The sequence below is a fragment of the Lemur catta genome, chromosome 6, assembly GCF_020740605.2.
Source record: "Lemur catta isolate mLemCat1 chromosome 6, mLemCat1.pri, whole genome shotgun sequence".
Lineage (NCBI taxonomy): Eukaryota > Metazoa > Chordata > Mammalia > Primates > Lemuridae > Lemur > Lemur catta.
The window spans coordinates 6736322-6760458 of record NC_059133.1 but is presented as its reverse complement, the minus strand read 5'-3'; the positions used below and the strand labels follow the sequence as shown (position 1 = coordinate 6760458).

Genomic DNA, 24137 nt, shown 5'->3' with positions numbered 1-24137 from the left:
CCTGCCGGGTGGCGAAGGCGGAACTTGGCTGAAGGGGGCGGGGCTTTCGCTGACGGGGTTGGCTTTAGCGAGGGACGCGTGTAGAAGCCGGTTGAGAGTGGGCGTGTCAGCCTGACGGGAGGCAGTGCGCACTATGCGTGATGACGTAAAGGGGCGTTGATTGGGAGAGAGAACGCAGGAGCTCGCGCATGCGTGGTGCCCCATCTTCTGTCCAAGTTCGTCTGTTCCTTGCTCCAAAGGTAGGCTGGCTGTACCCGGTGTGTGTTGCTCGCCAGGCAGGGCTGGCCTCGTTCCGCTTCGCCCACTTAGTCTCGCACCCCCCCCTAGCCTTTCTGGGGGGCAGCGCCAGCCTGAAGTGTGCGAATCCGAGGAGTAGAGACAGAATCTAGATCCGTGCCTTCCTCCCGGTGCATGCTGCACCTGGCGTTTGAGGCCCGCCTGCGTCTGAGACCTCATTGGGCGTGACTGCCTGGGTAGTTGCGGGAGGTTTTTGGGCGGGATGCGGGCGAGTGGGTCTGCTAAAGAGCAGACTGTCCCGGAGCGGGAATCCCTTACAGTCCAAATGGCGCCGGAGGCGGGACAGGACCTCCAGGGTCAGGCTACCCGAGCACACCGATCACAGCGACCACGCCGGGCTGCCACTGGCTGATGCTGGAGGGATCCCCAAGTCCATTTACCTGTGCACTCAGGTAAACAAGTGCACTGAGCTCTTGAGGCAGCAGTATCCATTATCCATATTCCTTACTAGTAACCCCAAGCCTTTAGAACAGATCTCACTAGAGCCTAGAGGTCGATATTTTTTCGGCTTAAATGTGCTTGTTCTGATCTTCTTTCACCTAGTGAACAGTAACCAACATGTCAGGGTGGGAGTCTTATTACAAAACTGAGGGCGATGATGAAGAAGAAGAACAAGAGAGCTTTGAAGCGGGTGGTAAGTGACTTTATCGTGTAGTAGTACCGTTCTGTGTGTGGAAAAGAAGACCTTCTCTGCCTGTCTCTGCTAGGTGGACTTTGCTGTCTGATGGCTCACCCTTCTCTCCCCAGATAATCTGAAATACTTTTTTCCTTTTGAGTTTTGCGGTTACCCTAGGCTCTTTTATTCAGGTCCTACTCTAGTCTGCGGGACATTTCTAGCCTTAAATTTTTGCGAGGCACTGGTAGGTTGACATCTATTGAGCCCCAGTAAATGACCATGGATGTCTTTTGTCACCTTAAATGGCTCAGGTGAGACTCTTCCTCACGCAGGAAAGTAGTTTTACTCATTCCAGGACCTCAGTGTAAAAATGCCTTAACCCTCCAGTAACTGCAGCAACCAAAGAGTAAATATTAGCAACACAGCTACAGGAAAGCGATCAGTTTCCTCACTGTAGCTTCCAGGTTTGGTAGTGTATACTCAAGCAACACAGTAACACATAGGGTAAAGGAAGAGAAATAAGGGATATATGTAATCTACATACTGGCCTATTTTTTAACTCCTGGGTAGAAATTTTTAAAGTGCTTTCATTAAAAGTGAGAAACATGTAGGAAATGTAAAAAAGGAGAAAATTTATTATAATCTGTATAATCTACCACCTTAACATAACCACTACCAGCATTTTGGCCTTTTGCATATTTTCTTTATGATATATCTTTCAATCTTTATTTCTTAACTATATCTAATTTTTTAAATCTGATTTTATAATATTGTAATCATAGTGCATATACATTTTTTCATTTATTTATACCCATCTTCCAAAAATAAATTTAAACATATATACATAATTTTGTATTCTGCCTTTTTTCCTTATTGTTATATCATAGATATATCTTTCCAGTAACTACATATATATAATCTTTATAACTCATCTGTTGAACATTTTGGTTATTTTCAATTTCTTTAATAAACAGCATTGTGGTAAATTTTGCATAAGGGTTTTTCCTTATCTTATTAAGATAGATTGTTAAGAGGTAGAATTCACTGGATCAAAGTAGATTTTTATGTAAGGCTCTTGACACATATTGCCATATTGTTCTCCAAAGGGTGGTTAATTAAATTTATTGTATTAAGAAACAGCAGTGTCAAAAAGGGAGACAACTGGACATTATATGTCTTTTTATGAAAAATACAATATCGTCTATGATATAGTCATGCCAGAAAAAGAAAAAGGAAACCTGAATCTGATTAAGCCTCTCTGGGTCCTTAGTAGGAAGGACAGAGGACTATGTTAATCTACACTCAAAGCATGCAATCAACAAAATCCAGAATGTGGACGAGTTTACACAACAAAGCATTCTGGGCCAGGCGCAGTGGCTCACGCCTGTAATCCTAGTACTCTGGGAGGCCCAGGTGGGTGGATTGCTCGAGGTCAGGAGTTCAAGACCAGCCTCAGGAAGAGTGAGACCCCTGTCTCTACTAAAAATAGAAAGAAATTATCTGGCCAACTAAAAATATATATAGAAAAAATTAGCCAGGCATGGTGGCGCATGCCTGTAGTCCCAGCTACTCGGGAGGCTGAGGCAGTAGGATCACTTAAGCCCAGGAGTTTGAGGTTGCTGTGAGCTAGGCTGATGCCACGGCACTCACTCTAGCCGGGTAACAGAGCGAGACTCTGTCTCAAAAAAAAAAAAAAAAAAAAAAAGCATTCTGGTTCTTTAGCAAATAAATTACAAGAGAAAAAAGACAGAGGGAGGTATAAATAAAGAGGCTTCAAAAACATTGATTGATTGATTGACAGAGTCTTGCTCTGTTGCTGGGGCTGGAGTGCACCACCACACCCAGTTAATTTTTTCTATTTTTAGTAGTGATGGGGACTCGCTCTTGCTCAAACGATCAATCCTCCCGTGCCAGCCAAAAACATTTTTTTTTTTAAAGTCAAAACTAATGTTCAGGAATGTACACTTGGTGATAAATTTATAAAGAAAAGTAAGGAAGTGATTATCAAAAGTCAGTGTAGTGATTACTTTTGCGGGGAGGTAGGTGTTGTAATTGGGAGGGAATATAGGAAGGACTTCTGAGGTGGCTGGCAAGACTAAATTTACTGGCTGGGCGCGGTGGCTCATGCCTGTAATCCTAGCACTCTGGGAGGCCGAGGTGGGAGGATCGCTTGAGGTCAGTAGTTCAAGACCAGCCTGAGCAAGAGTGAGACCCCCATCTCTACTAAAAATTAGAAAGAAATTAACCTGACAACTAAAAATATATAGAAAAAATTAGCCGGGCATGTTGGCGCATGCCTGTAGTCCCAGCTACTCGGGAGGCTGAGGCAGGAGGATTGCTTGAGCCCAGGAATTTGAGGTTGCTATGAGCAAGGCTGATGCCAGGGCACTCTAGCCCGGGCAACAGAGTGAGACTCTGTCTCAAAAAAAAAAAAAAAAAAAAAGACTCAATTTACTGACATAGGTGGAGGTTTTAAGGTTGTCCACCTTACAATAATTCATTAGGGCCGGGCATGGTGGCTCACACCTGTAATCCTAGCACTCTGGGAGGCCGAGGCGGGTGGATCATTTGAGCTCGGGAGTTCGAGACCAGCCTGAGCAAGAGCGAGACCCCGTCTCTACTAAAAAATAGAAAGAAATTAGCTGGACAACTAGAAATATATGGAAAAAATTAGCCGGGCATGGTGGCGCATGCCTGTAGTTCCACCTACTCGGGAGGCAGAGGCAGAAGGATTGCTTGAGCCCAGGAGTTTGAGGTTGCTGTGAGCTAGGCTGATGCCACGGTACTGTAGCCCGGGCAACAAAGTGAGACTGTCTCAAAAAAAAAAAAATAATAATAATAATTCATTAGGTTACACTTTTGTTTTATGGGCTTTTTTCTATTTGTGTTATGTGAATGATAAACATGATAAATATGAATACAAGGGCAAACATTTCCTTCCATTTTTTTTCCCCATAGGAGAATATAAATATTCAGGAAGAGACAGTTTGATTTTTTTGGTCGATGCCTCCAGGGCCATGTTTGAATCTCAGGGTGAAGATGAATTCACTCCTTTTGACATGAGCATCCAGGTAAGACTACCTTTTTACTTAATTCAAAAGGATAAATGTTAAAAAAGCCTTAATACCACTTTTAAAAATTTGGACTCTTTGAAAAGTTTGTGAATGATCAATGGTGGTTGGCCTCCCAGGATGGCTACCTATATTTGCAGCTGAAAATGGTAGCAGTTTTGAAGAACAGTCCCATTTTATTCTGAGTTTCAACGTAGGACTCTAGGAATACATTGTCCCTACCTTCTGTGTTAGCCTTGATAGTAGAAGTGGGCTCCTCCTTCTACAGAGATGGAAGTATAAAGGAAAAAGACAAATTCTGGCAGTTATGGTGTGGAGAAGAGTCCTCTTGTAAGTGGGATTTGGGAGTTGAATACTACCCATGGTTGAAAAAGATCACTATAATAAAAAGACAAACAAGCCCTATTTGAAAATGGGCACAAGCCTTAAATAGACATGTCTCCAAAGATACACAAATGGCTAAAAAATACATGAAAAGATGCTCAATATCTTTAGTCACTAGAAAAATGCAAATTAAAACCACAATGAGGTACCACTTCACACCCATTGTGTAAAAAAAAAAAAACTATAACGAAAAACAACAGCAGAAAATAAGAAGTGTTGGTGAGGCCGTGGAGAAATTGGAATCCTTATACTTTGTTGGTAGGAATGTGAAATGGCACAGTGGCTGTGGAAAAGTTTGGCAGTTCCTCAAAGACTTAAACATACAATTACCATGTGACCCACTTAACTCCACTCCTATGTGCATAGCCAATACAATAAAAAATAGGTATACAAATAAATTGTAGATGTTACTAATAGAAAAGTTGCTGACCCCTTTGGTATCTCTTTCTTCATGTGTAAAATAATAGAATCAGGTTGTTGTGAGGATTAAATGTTTTTGTTGGTTTTATTTTTTACTGAGCCCATCCTTATGCAGAATGTTACTTTAAATTGAAGTGTAATTCACATAATTAAAATCAACCATTTTAAAGTATACAATTCAGTGGTATTTAGTATATTCACAATTTTGTGCAACATCCACCGCTATCTTATTCCAAAACATAAAATGGAATATCACTGAGCCCTAAAAAAGGAGTGAAGAGCTGATACCATGCTACAAGGTGGTTGAATCTTGAAAACATATGCTAAGTGAAAGAAGCCAGATACAAAAAGTCACATATTGTAAGATTTCATTTACATGAAATGTGCAGACTAGGTAAGTCCATAGAGAATGCAGACTGGTGGGTACCTGAGGCAGAGGGGCAGGAGGAATGGGGAGCAAGTGCTTAATGGGGATGGGGTTTGCTTTTGGGGTAATGAAAGTGTTTTGTAACTAGATAGAGGTGGTAGTTGTACAACATTGTGAATGTACTAAATACTACTTAATTGTTCTCTTTAAAAACCATTAATTTTGTTGGCTGGGCATGGTGGCTCATGCCTGTAATCCTAACATAATTTTGTAACATAAATTTTACCTTAATTAAAACGATCACTATTTCTTTTCTTTTTTTTTTTTTTTTTTTGAGGCAGAGTCCCACTCTGTCATGCTGGCTAGAGGGCCGTGGCGTCAGCCTGGCTTACAGCAACCTCAAACTCCTGGGCTCAAGTAATCCTTCTGCCCCAGCCTCCCAACTCGCTGGGACTACAGGAACGTACCACCATGCCCGGCTAATTTTTTCTATATATTTTTAGTTGTCCAGTTAATTTCTTTCTATTTTTTAGTAGAGATGGGGTCTCGCTCTTGCTCAGGCTGGTCTCGAACTCCCGAGCTCAGATGATCCACCTGCCTCGGCCTCCCAGAGTGCTAGGATTACAGGTGTGAGTCACCGCGCCCGGCCCGATTACTATTTCTTTTGTGTGCTTCATAGAGAAGAATTTTCAAAGATTTATTATATATCCCATGTCTCATAATTCTGGAGTTTGGAACTGAACAGAAACTTCTCATGTTCTAGTTTACGTACAAAGAGTTCTTGCAGTTGGTAAACCAGAATATCTTGCATCTAAAAAAAATAATTAATAAAAACAACCCTTACTGGCCAGGTGCAGTGGCTCATGCCTGTAATCCTAGCACTCTGGGAGGCTGAGGCGGGTGGATTGCTCGGGGTCAGGAGTTCGAGACCAGCCTGAGCAAGAGCGAGACCCCGTCTCTACTAAAAATAGAAAGAAATTATATGGCCAACTAAAAATCCATATAGAAAAAATCAGTTGGGCATAGTGGCGCATGCCTGTAGTCCCAGCTACTTGGGAGGCTGAGGCAGTAGGATCGCTTAAGCCGAAGAGTCTGAGGTTGCTGTGAGCTAGGCTGATGCCACGGCACTCTAGCCCAGGCAACAGAGTGAGACTCTGTCTTAAAAAAAAAAAACAAACCTCTGTTTCTTGGTATCAGGATACTTGAGGATGAGATCAAGTGCCCTGTCCAAACTCAGCCAATTAAGTGAGTGACATCAGTGGAACTCGACTCCAGGTTTTCTGATTCTAGTGCTAGGCTTTTTTTCTGCCATAGCAATTTCCTTTCTGAGAATATACATGTTTTTTTTAAATTTTCTGATATCTTTTTTGTTTTCTTTTTTTCTTTTTTCTTTTTTTTTTGAGACAGGGTCTTACTCTGTCACCCAGGCTGGAGTGCAGTAGCCCTGTTTAGCCTCAAATTCCTGTTCTTAAGCAATCTTCCTGCCTCAGCCTCCCAAAGTGCTGGGATTACAGGTGTGAGCCACTGCCCCTGGCTCATCCTCTTACTCCTTATGGCAGGGACTGCTTATGCTTCTGTTAAATGCCTGCCACAGTCCCCTTTTTGTTACAACTTGATATTTACGACCATCATTCTCACTGATTCATTACCTTTGAAGGTAGGGGTCGTGTCTTATTTTAGTGCCATTCAGCAAGTATATATTGAGCACCTACTATGTGTTAGGTACTTACAGAACTTAAGTTTAATGGTAAGTAAAACTTAATTGAATTTTAACTTTTTCAGTGTATCCAAAGTGTGTACATCAATAAGATCATAAGCAGTGATCGAGATCTCTTGGCAGTGGTATTCTATGGTACCAAGGAAGACAAAAATTCAGTGAATTTTAAAAATATTTACGTCTTACAGGAGTTGGATAATCCAGGTCAGTAATAATCTAAGATCATCTTTTTCCTTACATGTGAGAATGTGAGAGGGCTGTGGAGAAGGAAGCAGGTTACATCTTGGCTAGGAGTATGCGTCCCTGCAGAAGGGGTACTTGTTGGGATGTGGACTTCTGCTACAGGGGTTAAACAGCTCTGGGGTGAGAAAGGGACCCAGGTTCTTCTGTTAGCTTTGTAGTAAAGGCAGCCACTGACACTCTTTTTTATTTTTCTGCCCATTTGACTCCCTACCTCTGATCAGGTGCTAAACGAATTCTAGAACTTGACCAATTTAAGGGGCAGCAGGGAAAAAAACATTTCCAAGACCTGATAGGCCATGGATCTGAGTATTCATTAAGTGAAGTGCTGTGGGTCTGTGCCAACCTCTTTAGTGATGTCCAGTTCAAGATGAGTCACAAGAGGATCATGCTGTTCACCAATGAAGACAATCCCCATGGCAATGACAGTGCCAAAGCCAGCCGCGCCAGGACCAAAGCTGGTGATCTCCGTGATACAGGTGGGCATTTTCCCTTTTCTTTTATTTACTTTTATTTTATTTATTCGAGACAGGGTCTTTTCCCTCTGTCACCCAGGCTGGAGTGCAGTGAAACGATCATAGCTCACTGCAGTCTCAATCTCCTGGGCTTAAGGCAGTGGTCCCCAACCATTCTGGCACTAAGGACTGGTTTCATGGAAGACAATTTTTCCGTGGACTGAGGATTGGCAGGGGGATGGTTTGGGGATGGTTCAAGCCCATTACATTTATTGTGCAGTCAAACCTCTGCCAGTGATAATCTGTATTCGCAGCTGCTCCCCAGCGCTAACATCACTGCCTCAGCTCCACCTCAGATCATCAGGCGTTAGGTTCTCATAAGGAGCACACAACTTAGATCCCTCACGTGCGCAGTTCACAGTAGGGTTGGTGGGTGCTTCTGTGAGACTCTAATGCCACCGCCGATCTGACAGGAGGCGGAGCTTATGCAGTGATGGCAGTGATGGGGAGTGGTTTCCAAAAGGCCATGGACTGGTACTGGTCTGCACCACCACACCTGGCACAATTTTATTGCTTTCCTTAAGGCTGATGTCAACCATTTGCTTTTCAACAGAGTAAAATGAAAAAATAAAGTGAAGCTAGTGGAAGACACCTGTTTAACATTAACACTGCAAATGGCCATGCCATTAGCTGTCCAAGAAACTCTACCAGAACAAGGTTGTCTTGACTTTAATGTTACCATGAATGATGGTTATTTGACTAAGCTTTCTGAAGTCATTATAGCAGTAGATTATTTCCTTAGACATTTTTTCTAAGTCCTGAAAATGTTAATAATCAGTCTGGTTTTTTAGGAACTTTTAAAGGCATATTTGAGTTTAACTGGGAAAACTTCTCACTTGCTGAAAATTGTTTTTTTACCCTCATTTTTGTTTATCCTTGTACCAGGTATCTTCCTTGACTTGATGCACCTGAAGAAACATGGGGGCTTTGACATATCCTTGTTCTACAGAGATATCATCAGCGTTGCAGAAGATGAGGACCTTGGAATTCACTTTGAAGAATCGAGCAAGCTAGAAGACCTGTTGAGGAAGGTTCGCGCCAAGGAGTCCAGGAAGCGAGTGCTCTGCAGGTGTGCACTAAGCCTGGGTTAGCTGGGCACAAGTCCCTTAACAAATCATAAGCAATGCATTGCTTTGATCTCCTTGGCTACTTAACTCTGGACTGTGCTTCTGCCTTACTGTGTTCCTCTAGAACACTTGCTTTATTTCAGGACAGCACAAGGTATTGACTTCTCTTTCTATGGCAAGAGCTGGTATTTCTCCAAAATAATACAGTCCTCCATTTCCTTGGAATAACCAGTTCTGGTCTAAAAGTATCCTCAGGTGTGCTCACTTACACAGTTTTGTGTTGCTTAACAATGGAGATACATTCTGAGAAACTCACTGTTAGGCAGTTTTATAATACAAACAACATAGAGTGTGCTCACACAAACCTAAGTGTAGCCTACTATACACCTAGGCTATATAGTATAGTCATTTGCTACTAGGCTGTAAACCTGCACAACAACATGGTACTATACTGAATATTGTAGGCAGCTGTAACACAATGGTAAGTATTTGTATACCTAAACATGTCTAAACATAAAAAAGGTACAATAAAAATATGGTATAGGCCGGGCACGGTGGCTCACGCTTGTAATCCTAGCACTCTGGGAGGCTGAGGCGGGTGGATCGTTTGAGCTCAGGAGTTCAAGACCAGCCTGAGCAAGAGCAAGACCCTGTCTCTACTAAAAATAGAAAGAAATTATCCAGCCAACTAAAAATATATAGAGAAGAAATTAGCCGGGCATGGTGGCGCATGCCTGTAGTCCCAGCTACTCGGGAAGCTGAGGCAGGAGGATTGCTTGAGCCCAGGAGTTTGAGGTTGCTGTGAGTGAGGCTGATGTCACGTCACTCTAGCCTGGGCAACAGAGTGAGACTCTGTCTCCAAAGGAAAAAAAAAAGAGAAAGAAAAATTGGGGTTTCATTCTTAAAAGGAAGAGGAAAGGATATTAGAAAAACAGAAACAACAGATAATTGATACAGTACTTACAAGGTTATTATGACTATTAAATGAGAGCATAGCTATAAATTGATTGGTATAGTGCTGGGCTCCGGGAAAACTATCATTATTTTTATTATACAGGTTGAGCCTCCCTAATCTGAAAATCTGAAATCCAAAATGCTCAAAAATCCAGAACTTTTTCAGTGCCAACATGATGCTCAAAGGAAATGCTCATTGGAGCATTTTGAATTTCAAATTTTCAGATTAGGGATGCTCAACCAGTAAGTCCTGTATAATGCAAATATTCCAAAATTCAAAAAAATCAGAACTGCGAAACACTTCTGGTCCCAAGCATTTCGGATAAGGGATGCTCAGGTTGTAGTACATTCTTTATCATTATTTTTCGTAGTTAATATATCCTGAAACTAATATGTGTGGTTTAGACTCTGAGGTGTATTATAGCAAATCCTGTCATACTATTAACATGCATTACATTCTAAGAGCTTGCTTAGGATTATTGGAGAGAATAAAACAAACTGAAGCTTGGGTGCCATGAAGGAATTTTAGATAGGAAAGTACAGTCTTTCAGTCAACGCTTTTTCATTTTCCCTCCCTCAGGTTAAAGCTTAAGCTCAACAAAGATACAGCGCTCACTTTGGGGGTCTATAATCTGGTCCAGAAAGCTTTCAAGCCTTCTCCAATAAGGCTCTATCGGGAAACAAATGAACCAGTGAAAACCAAGACCAGGACATTTAATGTAAATACAGGCAGTTTGCTTCTGCCTAGCGACACCAAGAGGTCTCAGGTAGGTAGATATGCCTTCTTACTGAATTTTTTGCCATTGAAGAGTTAACAGCGAGGGGAGACATCAATCAGGTTAACCAGTTAAATAACTTTCATGTGTGCATCTTTCTTTCCAAGCTGTTAAAACACAGAGTCTTTTTGGAACTATGGTGTCTGGATGAGTGATATCTTGAGAGCTAGAAAGTTAAACAGAGCCAATGTTTGAAACAAATGTCAGTAAAAACTTCAGCCCTCGATCACTCAGCACACACTGCTCTGTGTCTAACAGTTTAATTCCTTACTCAGGTACAATAGCAGAAAATGCTTTGTAGTTGATTAGGGAGATGAGGAGCTAAGTGTGAACATAGTTCCATTGTGGTTAAAGAACAAACATACTTTGCCACCATGCCCAGCCTGTGGCCTCTTTTTCTTAGGGAGAGAATTTCTTTTTGTTTAATTAACAAAATTTTTTCCTTTGCTTTGGAGTGACACACATCTGTTTTTCTGAACCTGAAAGACAGACTTAGAATGCAGAACATTATCTTTCTTTGTTCTCTTACCTTTGTTAAATCTCAAAAAGGATTTGACATTGAAAATTAAAATGGAATGAATCATCCTTTTCAATTATGAAAAATGTGGGAGAGAATCTGAGGTTTTATATAAGCTCAGGACCTAGAAGGATGACTAAAATATTATTTTGATTCAAATCATGAAATGTTTTTTGGAGCACAAATTTCAAGCTGGAGTATTTTGCCCTACTTTGTGAAGACAAAGAAAAGAAATTTTCTCTTCCATTTTGGAAGTAACTGGTTTTTCCTATGGGTTTTATTCATAGGCAATAGTTCTTCTGGTTACTGAGTTTTGTTCTATCTCCATTATGCCTGAAAAAAACATTGAGGGCTCTTTTTTTGTTCATAAAACACAAATTTGTGCTATTAAGTGCTGTTATCACATATCCAGGATCAAAATGCAAATATTAATCTGGAAGTAATACTTATATATGTATGTTGTGTCTGCTTCCCACCCTGAGACCTAGCACAGTACCTGACATAGGTCCTCTCATTCAGTAAATAGGTATGGTTTAAGCATCCTTTGTGTGTCAGGGATAGTGCTTAGAGCTCACTACGTGTTAAATGGGAGAAGGAATAAATACCTGAAGAGTAAGGCCTTTGGCACCAGAAAGATCTGGGTTTAAAGGCCAATTCATTTGTACAAACTGGAGCAAACTACGCAACAACTGAGCCTCAGTTCACTCATCTTTAAAACAGTTTTTAACACCTACCTCCTAGGACTGTTACAGAAGAAAAATTAGATGACAAATGTAAAGTACCTGGTAGTCACTCAGTAAATGTTAATTGCCTGTTATAGGAGGAGGATGCCCTGCTGAGCCCTCTTCCTGCTCCTGATCTGATTTTAACCTGCTAGAGTCATGCAGCAGCCGTTTTGCATAGCCTCTCTCTGTTTCCCTCCTTAGATCTATGGGAGTCGTCAGATTGTGCTAGAGAAAGAGGAAACAGAAGAGCTGAAACGGTTTGATGAACCAGGTTTGATTCTCATTGGTTTCAAGCCCTTAGTAATGCTGAAGATGCACCACCACCTGAGGCCCTCCCTGTTCGTGTACCCTGAGGAGTCCCTGGTGAACGGTAAGTGGCACAGACCAAGGATGAGTGGGTGACTAACACAGAACACTGTTTATGGGGCAGCGGTTCCTGAATGGGTGTTGCTTAGACACCGTATAGGAGATGTTAATGGGGTATTTTTTTTTTTTTTTTTGAGGCAGGGTCTCACTCTGTTGCTCAGGCTGGAGTACAGTGGTGCGATCATAGCTCACTGCAGCCTTGAACTCCTGAGCTCAGCCTCCTCCTCCTGAGTAGTTGGGACTACAGACATGTGCCACCATGCCTGGCTAATTTTAATTTTTTGTACAGGCAAGGTCTCGCTATGTTGCCCAGGCTGGTCTTGAACTCCTGGCCTCAAGTGATCTTCCCGCTTCAGCCTCCCTATATGTTGGGATTACAGGTGTGAACCACCATGCCTGTCCTAATGGAGTATTTTAAAAGTGTTTCCTTCTCAAATTTTGGAAATGTGGAACTAAACAAAAGTTAAAGAGATTTCTTTAGGACCTCTAATATACTGATATGCATTGTGAATATCCAGGAGGGACTATGGAATTTAGCATTTAAACACTTATTTCCTTTTCTCAGGAGAAACTGGTGGTGGGGGGTGGGAGGAATCCTTATTTCCTATATACTTCTTTCTTTGACACATCAGATAGAGAACAACATACAAAAACCAAACAAACCCACAGCTTTTTCTCTAGTGTTGTCAATTAAAGACGTAAACTCTGCTCTTGTGTTTATTTGTGCTGCCCAGACCTGTCTTCTGTGCTGCAGCTCATGAGCCCCCCAGATTTGACTTGATTGGTTTTCATTAACACCTGGAGCTCATGTTTTTACTCTGTCAGTAAAAGTGAACTGACATTAGTAGTCCACATTCTAAGGAGTATATGGGGCTTCCAGACCTCTTATTCCTTTCCTTTCTCTTCTTTCTACACTTCTACTGCCCCCACTTTCCCCTCAGCTCTGGGTTTCTCACCCCTCACCTGTTGAGGCTTCATAAACCCTTTGAAAAAATGGAAGACATACCATGATCACGAAGGTGGTTTCCCAGGGTGAGCTTACCCGTTGCACTCCACATGCGCTGACCCCTGCAATTTCCCCAACGGTGGGAAACTTGACTGCATAATTTGTGTAGTGGGGGACTGCGTTCACACTCTCCCCTGAAGAAAAAAAAAAATGGAAGAGAAATTATAGGGCTAAGAGGGAAGAAAGGAGGAGACCTCTTTGGGATGTAGGCTGTTGGGACTTTTGTTTTCTAGGGAGCTCAACCCTGTTCAGTGCTCTACTCATCAAGTGTCTGGAGAAGGAGGTCCTAGCAGTGTGCAGATATACACCCCGCAAGAACATCCCCCCTTGTTTTGTGGCTTTGGTGCCACAGGAAGAGGAGTTGGATGACCAGAAAATTCAAGTGACTCCTCCAGGTACATTTCCAAGGCTTCTGAAGCTTGCCTATGCTCTGGAATCATTCATGGGACCTGCTAAACCATAGTCTCCAGAAATGGGGGCTGGGAAATGTGTATTTTTAAAGTTTCTTGGGTGAATTTGATGCACAGCCCCATAAGGCCACCAAATATGGTGGTGCAGTGCACAGCATGCACAGCCCTACAAGGCAGATCTGCAGCCAGGGTTAAGAATTATCTGCTTAGGGACCATTTGCAAGTTATTGACACGAGGCCCTTGCTGCTGACACCTTTCTTTATTAAAAGCCATTGTTTGGCACATGTTTGGTTTATCTCCTTATAAACCAAACCATGGGGTTTGTCGAGGCAGTGGGGTATAGTGGAAAGACCATGGATTTTGAAGTCAGACTTGATTTCATCTTACGTTTATGTGTCTAAAAGCTTGCTTGCTTTTGATTCACGCCCATCTTGTTAGCTGGCCAACTTGGTCAAATAATTTAACCTTTCTATTTATATTCCTTATTTACAAAGATGGGGATTCTAAAACACCTTTCCCTCAAGGTTGTTTTACATTTGAGATAAATTAGTAAATATACAGGTTCTTAGCACAAAGTCGTCAGCTGATGATAATCTTCCTTCCCTAGCCATGCTCACAAAAGTTAACTTGATAAAGTAACTCTTTGAATGTATTATAGTTTTAACTTTGGTCGTTAGAATGCTCAGGAACACTAAGTTATTAAGCTGTTGTCTCTCAGCCCCAATTCACCCTTTTGTATGCTCTGTGCTGCTGAGGCTGAGATGCTTCAAGCCCATCTTCTCCTTTTGCAGCTGGCTCTCAAACAGGCTGTGTCAGTGGCGGCGCTAGAGGAGGCCGGAGGGCAGGGGAGAAGTGAGGGACTTGCTCCTTCCTGTTTGCTCAGTGCTGTTGTCAGCGTTGCCAGCAAGGGCCCTTCACCTGGTAGCAGCACTTGGTTGCAGTGTCTAGATTTTTTAGTCCTTCTAGAGCCCATCAGTAATTAAACCACGATCAGCCTGATAACCTGTAGCTGTTTCCTTTTAGCACATGGTAGAGGGTAGAGGAAAAAAGGAGAGAGCTCAGAGGAGGGCCCGATGGAGCTGGCACTTAGCCCTCTAGAGAGAGGGCACCGGACTGTGCAGCTGGCCCTGGATGTATAAGAAAAGCTGGAGACTGGAACCACCTGCCGCAGCCAGGTGAAGGGTCCTTGCTGGGGTGTAAAGATAGGAACTGTAAATAGAGTGGTCTCCCCTTATCTGTGGTTTTGCTTTCCATGGTTTCAGTTACCTGCAGTCAACAGTGGTCCAAAAATATTAAATGGAAAATTCCAGAAATAAATAATTTGTAAGTGCTGTCCTGCCCGTGACATGCATGAATCATTGCTTTGTTCAGTGGCTCCATGCTATAAACGCTACCCACCCATTAGTCACTTAGTAGCGGTCTTGGTTATCAGATCGACTGTTGTGGTATCGGTATCCCAGTGCTTGTGTTCAAGTCACCCTTATTTTACTTCCTAATGGCCCAAAGCACAAGAGTACTGATGTTAGTAATTTGAATACTCCAAAGAGAAGCCAGAAAGTGCTTCCTTTAAGTGAAAAGGTGAAAATTCTTGACAAGGAAGAAAAAATATCGTATGCTGAGGTGGCTAAGATCTACAGCAAGAATGAATCTTCTATCCATGAAATTGTGCAGAAGGAAAAAGAAATTCATGCCGGTTTTGCTGTTGTACCTCAAACTACAAAAGTTATTGCTACGGTGTGTGATAAGTCCTTAGTTAAGATGGCAACGCATTACCTTGTGGGCGGAAGACATGGAAACGTGTTCCGATTGACAGCAAGCAGGCTCAGTACTATCTGGGGTTACAGGCATCCACTGGGGATCTTGAACTATCCCCCAAGGATAAGGGGGTCTACGTGTACAGGAAGAGCACCCCTCCTGCCTTGCAATCCTCCAGAGACTCCAGGGGGAGTCAGTTAGGCAGACACTAACAGGAATCAGCTGGTAAAGGAGAAACGGGGTTTACAGGGCCCCAGCACCAGTGTCACAGGACATAGGAGGGTGAATTTAGAGCTGAGAAACAAATGACTGCAACACTTTAAGTCAAATCTCAGAAAATTTATCTCCCTTCAGGCTTCCAGCTTGTCTTCTTGCCCTATGCTGATGATAAACGGAAGGTGCCCTTTACTGAAAAAGTCATAGCAAACCCAGAGCAGGTGGACAAGATGAAGGCGATTGTTCAGAAGCTCCGCTTCAAGTACAGGTGAGTACTGGGGTCAGTCTCAGGCTTTCTCCCGAGCTGACGGTCTTACTGGAAATTCGAGTTAGGCGTAGACCAAGAGAACATGACTTTAATCAGTCAGCTGATAGATTATTACTTGTTATTGAGAGCTTTTTAAAAGCTATATAGAGAATGGAAGCTCTTATTATATTGGAGACTCTGGGATTGTGCTGGTGGACCTGTTGTGTTGTGCTTAGAAAGCAGATTAGTTGATTGAACAAGTTCAAGAAAGTAACATTAAGGGGAAAATTCTTAGTCTCGTTGGTTATGTGTGTTGTCACATGATAACAGAAAGCAAATAAATCTAATGTAAGCCAGATACAGTTGCTTATCCCTATAGTTCCAGCCACTCAGGAGGCTGAGGCAGGAGGATTGCTTGAGCCCAGGAGTTTGAGACCAGCCTGGATGATGTAGTGAAATCCATCTCAAAAGAAAAAAAAACCTAATATAGGCTGGGCATGGTGGCTCAAGCCTGAGCAAGAACAAGACTCTGTCTCTACATAAAATAGAAAAAAAAAAACTAGCCAGGCGTGGTGTCCATACCTATAGTCCCCACTGCTCCAGAGGCTGAGGCAGGAGGATTGCTTGAGGCTGAGAGTTTGAGGCTGCAGTGAGCTATGATGACACCACTGTATTCCAGCCTGGGTGACAGAGTGAGACCCTGTCTCAAGAAAAAAAGAATCTAATGTAAATTGTTAGAAGCTTAAAAGAATGATTAAATAATTCAAGTCATTCCTTCTCATATACCATCTCTCAGAGCCTGCATAATGTGATGCCCAACATAATTTTTTTCAAAAACTATCTTTTTATTTACTTTTTTGAGACAGTGTCTCTTTCAGTCACCTAGGCTGGAGTGCAGTGGCCTTATGATAGCTCATAGCAACCTCAAACTCCTGGGCTCAAGCAATACTTCTGCCTTAGTCTCCCTAGTAGCTGGGACTACAGGTGCATGCTACCATGTCCAGCTTATCCCATTTAAAATAAAATTTTTTAAAATTTATTTTATTTTTTTTAGAGAAAAGGTCTCAAAATCTGTTGCCCATACTTCTCCACTTCTTCACAAAAAGAGTAAAAGAAAAAAAAAGAAAGAAAATCTGTTGCCCAGGCTGGAGTGCAGTGGTGTGATCATAGCTCCCTGCAGCCTCAAACTTCTGGCCTTAAGCTGTCCTCCCACCTCAGCCTCCCAAATAGCTGGAATTACAGGCATGAGCCACTGTACTCAGCTCCCTTTATTAGAGTTTTTAGAGATGAGGTCTCACTATATTGCCCAGGCTGGCCATGAACTAACTACTGGGCTCAAGCGATCCTCCCAAGTAGCTGGGACTATAGGAACAAGCCACCATGCCCAGCCCTTAGCCCATTTTAAAATAGGGTTATTAACTTTTTTGCCATTGAGTTGTAGGGGTTTTTCACATTCCATCTTTTGTCTCTAGGCCAGTGCTCTGCCTCTGGGCAAAATGATACCTTTCTCCCTCAAATATAACCTCCTGGTACACTCCTTTACCACACAAACGGAAGCAAGAGTCTACCATGTGCCAGACACTATTCCAGATACAATTCCAACATTATCTCATTTATTCTTCATAACGACTCTGAAAGCTAGGTTTTGAGCCTGTCTTACAGATGAGGAAACTCAGGCTTAGAGGAGATGGAGCCAGGATTAAAATCCACAGCTGTCTCACCCTAGATTCATACTCTTTACATATGCGATGCTGCTGCTGCGTGCGGGAAGAGGAGAGCACACTGGGGGTTCAGCATCACCCTATCCCCCCACCCGCCTTTGTCTTTCCTCCGTACCGGCATGACCCGACCTCCTCTATTTCTGTCTCTGTCCACAGCTTCCAGTGACAGACAGATGGGCAGGTTTGCTTTTAAATGGACGTGGATCTCTAGTATCAGATAATAAACTGAAAACTGAAGAGAGAAAAATTGATTTGAGACAAGATTCCCAACTGTTTTACTTGGGGTGTTTTCCTCAGCTAAACTTGGGGCATCTCAGCTGGACTTATTTTTTACATGTTTAAGTTTGTATGTTTAATTTTATGTTATTATTACTATTTCAACAGAAGTGACAGCTTTGAGAACCCAGTGCTACAGCAGCACTTCAGGAACCTGGAGGCCTTGGCTTTGGATCTGATGGAGCCTGAACAAGCCGTCGATCTGACACGTAAGAAAGTTGTGACTGAGTTGAGAAGTTCTTTTCATGAGGGGCCTTCTCATTGATTTTACTCTGAAGCAGTATGTGATGTATTTCCTAGCTCTCTCTAAAGACTTAACCTTTTTGTCCAGACCATCTCCGTTTGAGAGAGTTTCTAGACCAGCTTAAACAGCCAGGAACACATTTGGCTGGTTCTGCAGTGAGAGGAGGAGAAAGTGCCAGGCTCTTGAGACTGGCCCTGAATTAGGCTACCCTATGACATGTTGGTGAAAGTTCAAAAAATAATGTACAACATTAACTAGGAGGGAAGGGCTGTAATTGTCCCAATTTTATAGAGAAGGTTGCCCTGAGTGATTTGCCCTAAATAGTAAGTGGTGGATCTATGTTGGAACTCACTGAATCCCACCTAGGGCCCTTGCTCTGAACCACTGTTCTTACTGCCTCTCCGTCAGACTCTGCATGCTCTGCCTGAGAAAAGCTACCTTGTTACCCAGCATCAAAGAGCTTTGTTTGGCCTCCCAGCCTGGGTTCTTTGATCTTGCTGTTAGACCCCCTCTTGATTGTTATTCTCTTAAGTATTTCAGAAGAAGAACACGGGAAGTTTAGTGATAGAAGTAAATATCCACTGGGAAACAGATTAGATTTAATGAAGATTCTTGATAGAGGCTAAAAAGATCAGAACAATTAGTTTTACCTGCTTAGCTTCCAAGTTATTAATGATATCTCTTTCTTTTTTTTTTTGGTTGAGACAGTCTCACTCTGTTGCTCCGGTAGAGTGCAGTGGCATCATCATAGCTCACAGCAACCTCAAACTCCTGGGTTCAAGTGATCCTCTTGCCTTAGCCTCCTGAGTAGCTGGGACTACAGGCACATGCCACCATGCTCTGCTAATCTTTTTCTTTTTTCTTTTTTTTTTTTTTTTGAGACAGATCTCACTCTGTTGCCTGGGCTAGAGTGCCGTGGCTTCAGCCTCGGCAGCAACCTCAAACTCCTGGGCTCAAGCAATCCTACTGCCTCAGCCTCCCAAGTAGCTGGGACTACAGGCATGCACCACCATGCCCGGCTAATTTTTTCTATAGATTTTTAGTTGTTTGGCTAATTTCTTTTTATCTTTTTAGTAGAGACAGGGTCTCACTCTTGCTCAGGCTGGTCTCGAACTCCTGAGCACAAATGATCCACCCGCCTCGGCCTCCCAGAGTGCTAGGATTACAGGCGTGAGCCACCACGCCCGGCCTTTTTCTATTTTTTGTAGAGATGGGGTCTTGCTCTTGGCTCAGGCTGGTTTGAACTCCTGACTTCAAGTGATCCTCCCACCTTGGCTCCCAAGGTGCTAGAATTATAGGAGTGAGCCACCGTGCTTTGCTTATGATCTCTTTCATATTAGACAAAATAGCCCCAGTATTAAAAGCATAAGAGTTATTGGACCAGTGTTACTCTGTCTAGCTGGGCCTGGAAGAAGAGAAACCCTTGTGTTAAGCAGCCTGTCTCCTCTATGGACTTCAGGCAAATTAATAAGTCAGTTGTCTAGTGCCTAGCAAGGTGGTTAAGGACACAGGTTTTGGAAATGACTGATGTGTTTGAAATCTCAGCTCTGCTACTTACTAAATCCAGTGACTTGGGGAATATTACCTAATCTTTCTGAGACTTGGTTCCTTTTTGGTAAAATGGGAATGGTGATATTGTTCTTACAAGGTGTTAAGACAATGGAGGCCCTGACACTCAGGAAGTGCTCAGAGCACAGTTGTTCTCAGTCCACAGCTACTTTCCACTTCCAGGGCCTCAGCCTCTTACAGTCTGGCTTCCTGGCCTTGTAATTTTATGGAAAGTCCTGTTTTCTCTTACTATCTCTATTTTCAAAACAGCTTTTGGCTGCCCTAGTATTTCCTATAACCCTAAACAACCAGGTTTCCATCCTCAGCCCTCTCTTCTCTGCCTTTCCGCTGGTTTTCCCCTTCACTCCCACAGCCTCCGTCACCATCTCATGGCCACGACCCCCAAGCCTGCATCTCCTGCCCTGTCCTTTCTTCTAGCCGCCTGGTTGGCATCTACCATAGGACCTGGGTGTCCTACTGCTCAGACATCTGACCCTTTGACTTTTTCCTCTTTTACATCCCTCACTCTCTTCTAATCAAATGCCTGTTTCCCTCTAACACAATGATATGGTTTTCTTTTAACAAATACTTATTGAAGACTAGAAATTCTTTTCCCACTTTCTTCTTCTAGGTTTGCGACACCATAGTGTCTTTCTTGGTTTTCTCCTATGCCAGCGTAACTCTGAGATACCTTTTCTGGATCTCTTTCCTTTTCCCCTCTGCTAAACACAGGGGTGCTCTGGGGGACCCTGAGCCCATCTTTCTCTGGCATTTCCCTGCTCCCTGGGTGCCCTCTCATCAGGTTACATTATGGTTCTCAAAGTGTAGTCCCTGGACTGGCAGTCTTGATGTCACCTGGGCACTTGTTAACAAGTGCAAATTCTTGAGCCCTGTCCCAAGCTGATTGAATTTGAAGCTCAGATTGGGGCCCAGCTACTTGTGTTTTAACAAGCCTTCCAGGTGATTCTGAGATTTGCCACTACCTTTATTTATTTATTTATTTATTTATTTATTTATTTATTTAGAGATAGAGTCTCACTCTGCTGCCCGGGCTAGAATACTGTGGCGTCAGGCTAGCTCACAGCAACCTCAAACTCTTGGGCTCAAGCCATCCTTCTGCCTCAGCCTCCTGAGTAGCTGGGACTACAGGCATGCGCCACCATGTCCGGCTAATTTTTTCTATATATTTTTAGTTTTCCGGATAATTTCTTTCTATTTTTTTTTAGTAGAGACGGGGGTCTCACTCTTGCTCAGGCTGGTCTCAAACTCTTGAGCTCAAACGATCCTCCCGCCTCGGCCTCCCGGAGTGCTAGGATTACAGGTGTGAGCCACCGTGCCTGGCCTGCCACTACCTTTTGCACATTGGTTCTCAACTTTGGCTACAAAACAGAATCATCTGGGGGCTTTAAAAAATCTGGCCATTCAGGCCTCACTCCAGACAAATTAAATCTCTAGAGGTGGGATTTGGGCTTTGGTCCTTACTCCCCCGGTGATTCCCAGGTTGTAAGCCAGTGCTCTAGCAGAAGGCTCCTGCAGTCTGGGACATGGGGCTTCTCACATTGCCTTGTCTAGGTAGACCAGGGGGCAGGATCTCCCCTCAGCGGTTTGCAAATGTGTTCATGAGAGACCCATTCTGTCACCCTTGGCCGTGATGTGGCTTACATCAAAAGCTCTACAAACTGTAGAGTTGGAAGCTAACAAAGAAGGAAACTGAAATATTATGTTTCCTCTGTAGCCTCCTTACCCTGTTGTGTTTGTCTTGGGGAATGCTCTGCCATCCCAACCAGTTATCTCCCTGCCCCCTCACATTCCATGCCAGTTCTGTCACTTGTCATGTTTATGGGGTCCCCCTCCCCATCTTCAGCAGGGTATTGTCGTATCTTAAGTTCATACTCTACACAGCTGTCAGGGGATATTTCTGAATGCAAATTGATTTGTTGCTCCCCTGTTCAGAGCCCTTCAGTTTTCCCACTGTTCTTAGCATAAGGCCTAATTCCTTAGAAGACATCCAAGCTTCCGTGACTTGCCACACCTGCCTTTCCGGCCTCCTGTGCCCTGCCCTCCACGCACCCCACCTTCATGTTACCTGCTGTTTCTCCCACATGCCCTCTCTTGCTTCTCATCTTTCCAGACTCTGCTGCACAGTCTTTCCCGACCCCACCCGTGTTCTAGTGTGCCCTGTATAGTCCCTTCTTTCATGGCTTGGTTTTGCTCACCTCCTTGCTCTGTAAGCCCACTGTGGTCACAGATTCTGTTTGAATTCCAGAATCTAGCCCAGTATCTCCACTCTGCCACTTCCCAGCTGTTTGACCTCTTTGCTTTCCTCCTTTGTAAAATGGGGAGACAAATTTGCCTACGAAGGATTAAATAAAAATAAGTTTAAAGCATTTAGAACAGTGCCTGGCTGTAGGAAGTGTGACTACAGTAAATTCGTGACTCACCAGGCCACTCTTCTGTGTTTTGATTTTCTAGTGCCCAAGGTTGAAGCAATGAATAAAAGACTGGGCTCCCTGGTGGATGAGTTTAAGGAACTTGTCTACCCACCAGATTACAATCCTGAGAGGAAAGTTACCAAGCAAAAACAAGGTGAGAAGCTGAGTGTGGATGTTCAGTGGATTATTTTATTTTAAGAGACAAGGTCTCTCTCTGTCACCTAGGCTGGAGTGCAGCGGCACTATCATAGCTCACAGCGGCCTCGAATTTCTGGGCTCAAGCAATCCTCCAGCCTCATCTCTTGAATAGCTGGGTCTACAGGTGTGTGCCACCATGCCCAGCTAACTTTTAAAAATTTTTTTGTAGAGATGGGGTCTCTCGATATTGCCCAGGCTGGTCTCAAACTCCTGGCCTCAAGCGATCCTCCCATCAGTGGGTTATTTTTAAAAGTTGTCTTTATGGTCTTATCACAAAGGATAATGTCCTTTCAGAAATATCTATTCAAACATATATATTTACATATACCAACATATATTATCTCAACATAAATGGAACAGTATTCATTCTAGTTTGCTATTTTGTTATTGAGCTATATATGGACAATTATTTATATCAATTTAAGTATCTACCTCATTTTAAAAAGACTGCAGAGCACTTCACTAGAGAGATGTACCCCAGTTTATTTGACCAGACCTGCACCGATGGCTGTGCTACAGGGAGCATGAGCAACCATTGTTGATCTACAGGGTAAATTCCCTGTGGAGGGAATGGGAGTTGCTGGGTCAAGGTGTAGACATTTACAATTCTGGTAAGAATTGCCTCCCAAAATAGTGATACATTTACCCCCTATCCAAGAAGGGGATAAATGTAAACCTGTACAAATCTGTACAGCATGTTACTGTACTGAAGATTGTAGGCCTGGGTTTTATATACTGTTTTTTAAAATTTCCACAAAAATGACATAGGGAAACTTATGTCCTGTTTTGATTTGCAATTCTTCAGTTATGAGTGAGACGTAGTTTTACTGGACATTTTTTTTTCTGTGCACTACCTGTTACTAGCCTTAACCATTTTTTCCTATTGGACTGTCCTTTCTCTTACCGATGGACGCCAAGTTCTTTACCATTACGCTTACATTTCAGGATAGCACGTGCGCGCGCTTACCATTTTAGAACAATTTTGGCTTTGGCTGAAATCTTTCTGGCTGGGTTTGGTCATGTAAAGCCACATTTGGGCCGTGCTAAGGAAACGTTGCTGTGAGAGGTTAGGTTGGCGGCCAAGTTGCTTTCTCCTTGCTGCATCAGAAGGGATGGCTGTAGTGCCCTGGCAAACTGCTCTAAGACCTCTGCACACTCTACACTTAAATGAAGCTGCCTATTTCAAGCTGTCTTTGCCGTGTTATTCTAGGTAGGCATCACAGCTTTATGGAAAATGGTTAACTGCAGCCCAGATCATCCGATCATATGAGGGCCCCCATGCTGTGTTGCTGGGATGCCACTGGTAGCATTTCCAATCACTTCCTCCTGACCTTTTCCCCCAGACGGTGAAGGTTCTGGAAGCAAAAGGCCCAAGGTGGAGTTTTCTGAAGAGGAGCTGAAGGCCCACGTCAGCAAGGGCACGCTGGGCAAGTTGACCGTGTCTGTGCTGAGGGAGGCCTGCAGGGTGTACGGGCTGAAGGGCGGGGTGAAGAAGCAGGAGCTGCTGGATGTACTCACCAAGCACTTCCAGAACTGACCAGAGACCATACATCCAGCCATCCTTCCACACTGCAGCCAGGCTGCCTGGTTTTGTTCTTAGCAAGTTAAAAAATGTTTCTCCTGAGCTAGAAGGAGTCTCCCTGACAGAAGCCAAGGGACTTTACATTTATGAGACTTTCTGTAGCCATGGAGGCCATGTAGTCCTCCCACTTTGCTGTGCCTTATGTTACTGCCAAATAAAAAGCCCTAACTTTCTACCATACATTTTTTTTATTTTTTTTTTGAGACAGAGTCTCACTCTGTTGCCTGGGCTAGAGTGCCGTGGCATCAGCCTAGCTCATAGCAACCTCAAAGTCCTGAGTTCAAGCGATCCTCCTGCCTCAGCCTCCCGAGTAGCTGAGACTACAGGTGCATACCATGACTCCCGGCTAATTTTTCCATTTTTAGTAGGTCTCAAGTTCTTGCTCAGTCTGGTCTTGAACTCCTGACCTCAGGCAACCCTCCTCCCTTGGCCTGCCAGAGTGCTAGGATTATAGACGTGAGCCACTGCA

General features: G+C 43.3%; 1 protein-coding gene and 1 pseudogene across 2 annotated transcripts; both read left to right on the top strand.

Moving 5' to 3' along the window:
• Positions 1-55: 55 nt before the first annotated feature.
• On the top strand, positions 56-23848 carry XRCC6 (X-ray repair cross complementing 6). 2 transcript variants are annotated; one of them, XM_045554802.1, is made up of 13 exons: positions 56-239; positions 841-931; positions 3872-3984; positions 6938-7076; positions 7337-7591; positions 8513-8696; positions 10229-10415; positions 11868-12036; positions 13272-13433; positions 15559-15688; positions 17773-17873; positions 21929-22042; positions 23430-23848. In XM_045554802.1, the coding sequence occupies exons 2-13, from the start codon at positions 856-858 to the stop codon at positions 23621-23623; spliced, it is 1824 nt and encodes a 607-aa protein (XP_045410758.1). In that variant the 5' UTR covers positions 56-239; positions 841-855; the 3' UTR covers positions 23624-23848. The 2 variants fall into 2 exon arrangements, with proteins under 2 accessions (XP_045410758.1, XP_045410759.1); XM_045554803.1 differs by lacking the exons at positions 56-239; positions 841-931; positions 3872-3984 and having other exon boundaries at positions 7006-7076; positions 7467-7591.
• On the top strand, positions 13023-13175 carry LOC123640965 (annotated as a pseudogene).
• Positions 23849-24137: the final 289 nt, after the last annotated feature.

Excerpts from the sequence above, each read along its gene's own strand:
- XRCC6 (XM_045554802.1), top strand. The coding sequence starts at position 856 with ATGTCAGGGTGGGAGTCTTATTACAAAACTGAGGGCGATGATGAAGAA. Across the intron at positions 7,077-7,336 it reads ACAGGAGTTGGATAATCCAG|GTGCTAAACGAATTCTAGAA; the intron begins GTCAGTAATAAT and ends ACCTCTGATCAG. Across the intron at positions 15,689-17,772 it reads AAGCTCCGCTTCAAGTACAG|AAGTGACAGCTTTGAGAACC; the intron begins GTGAGTACTGGG and ends CTATTTCAACAG.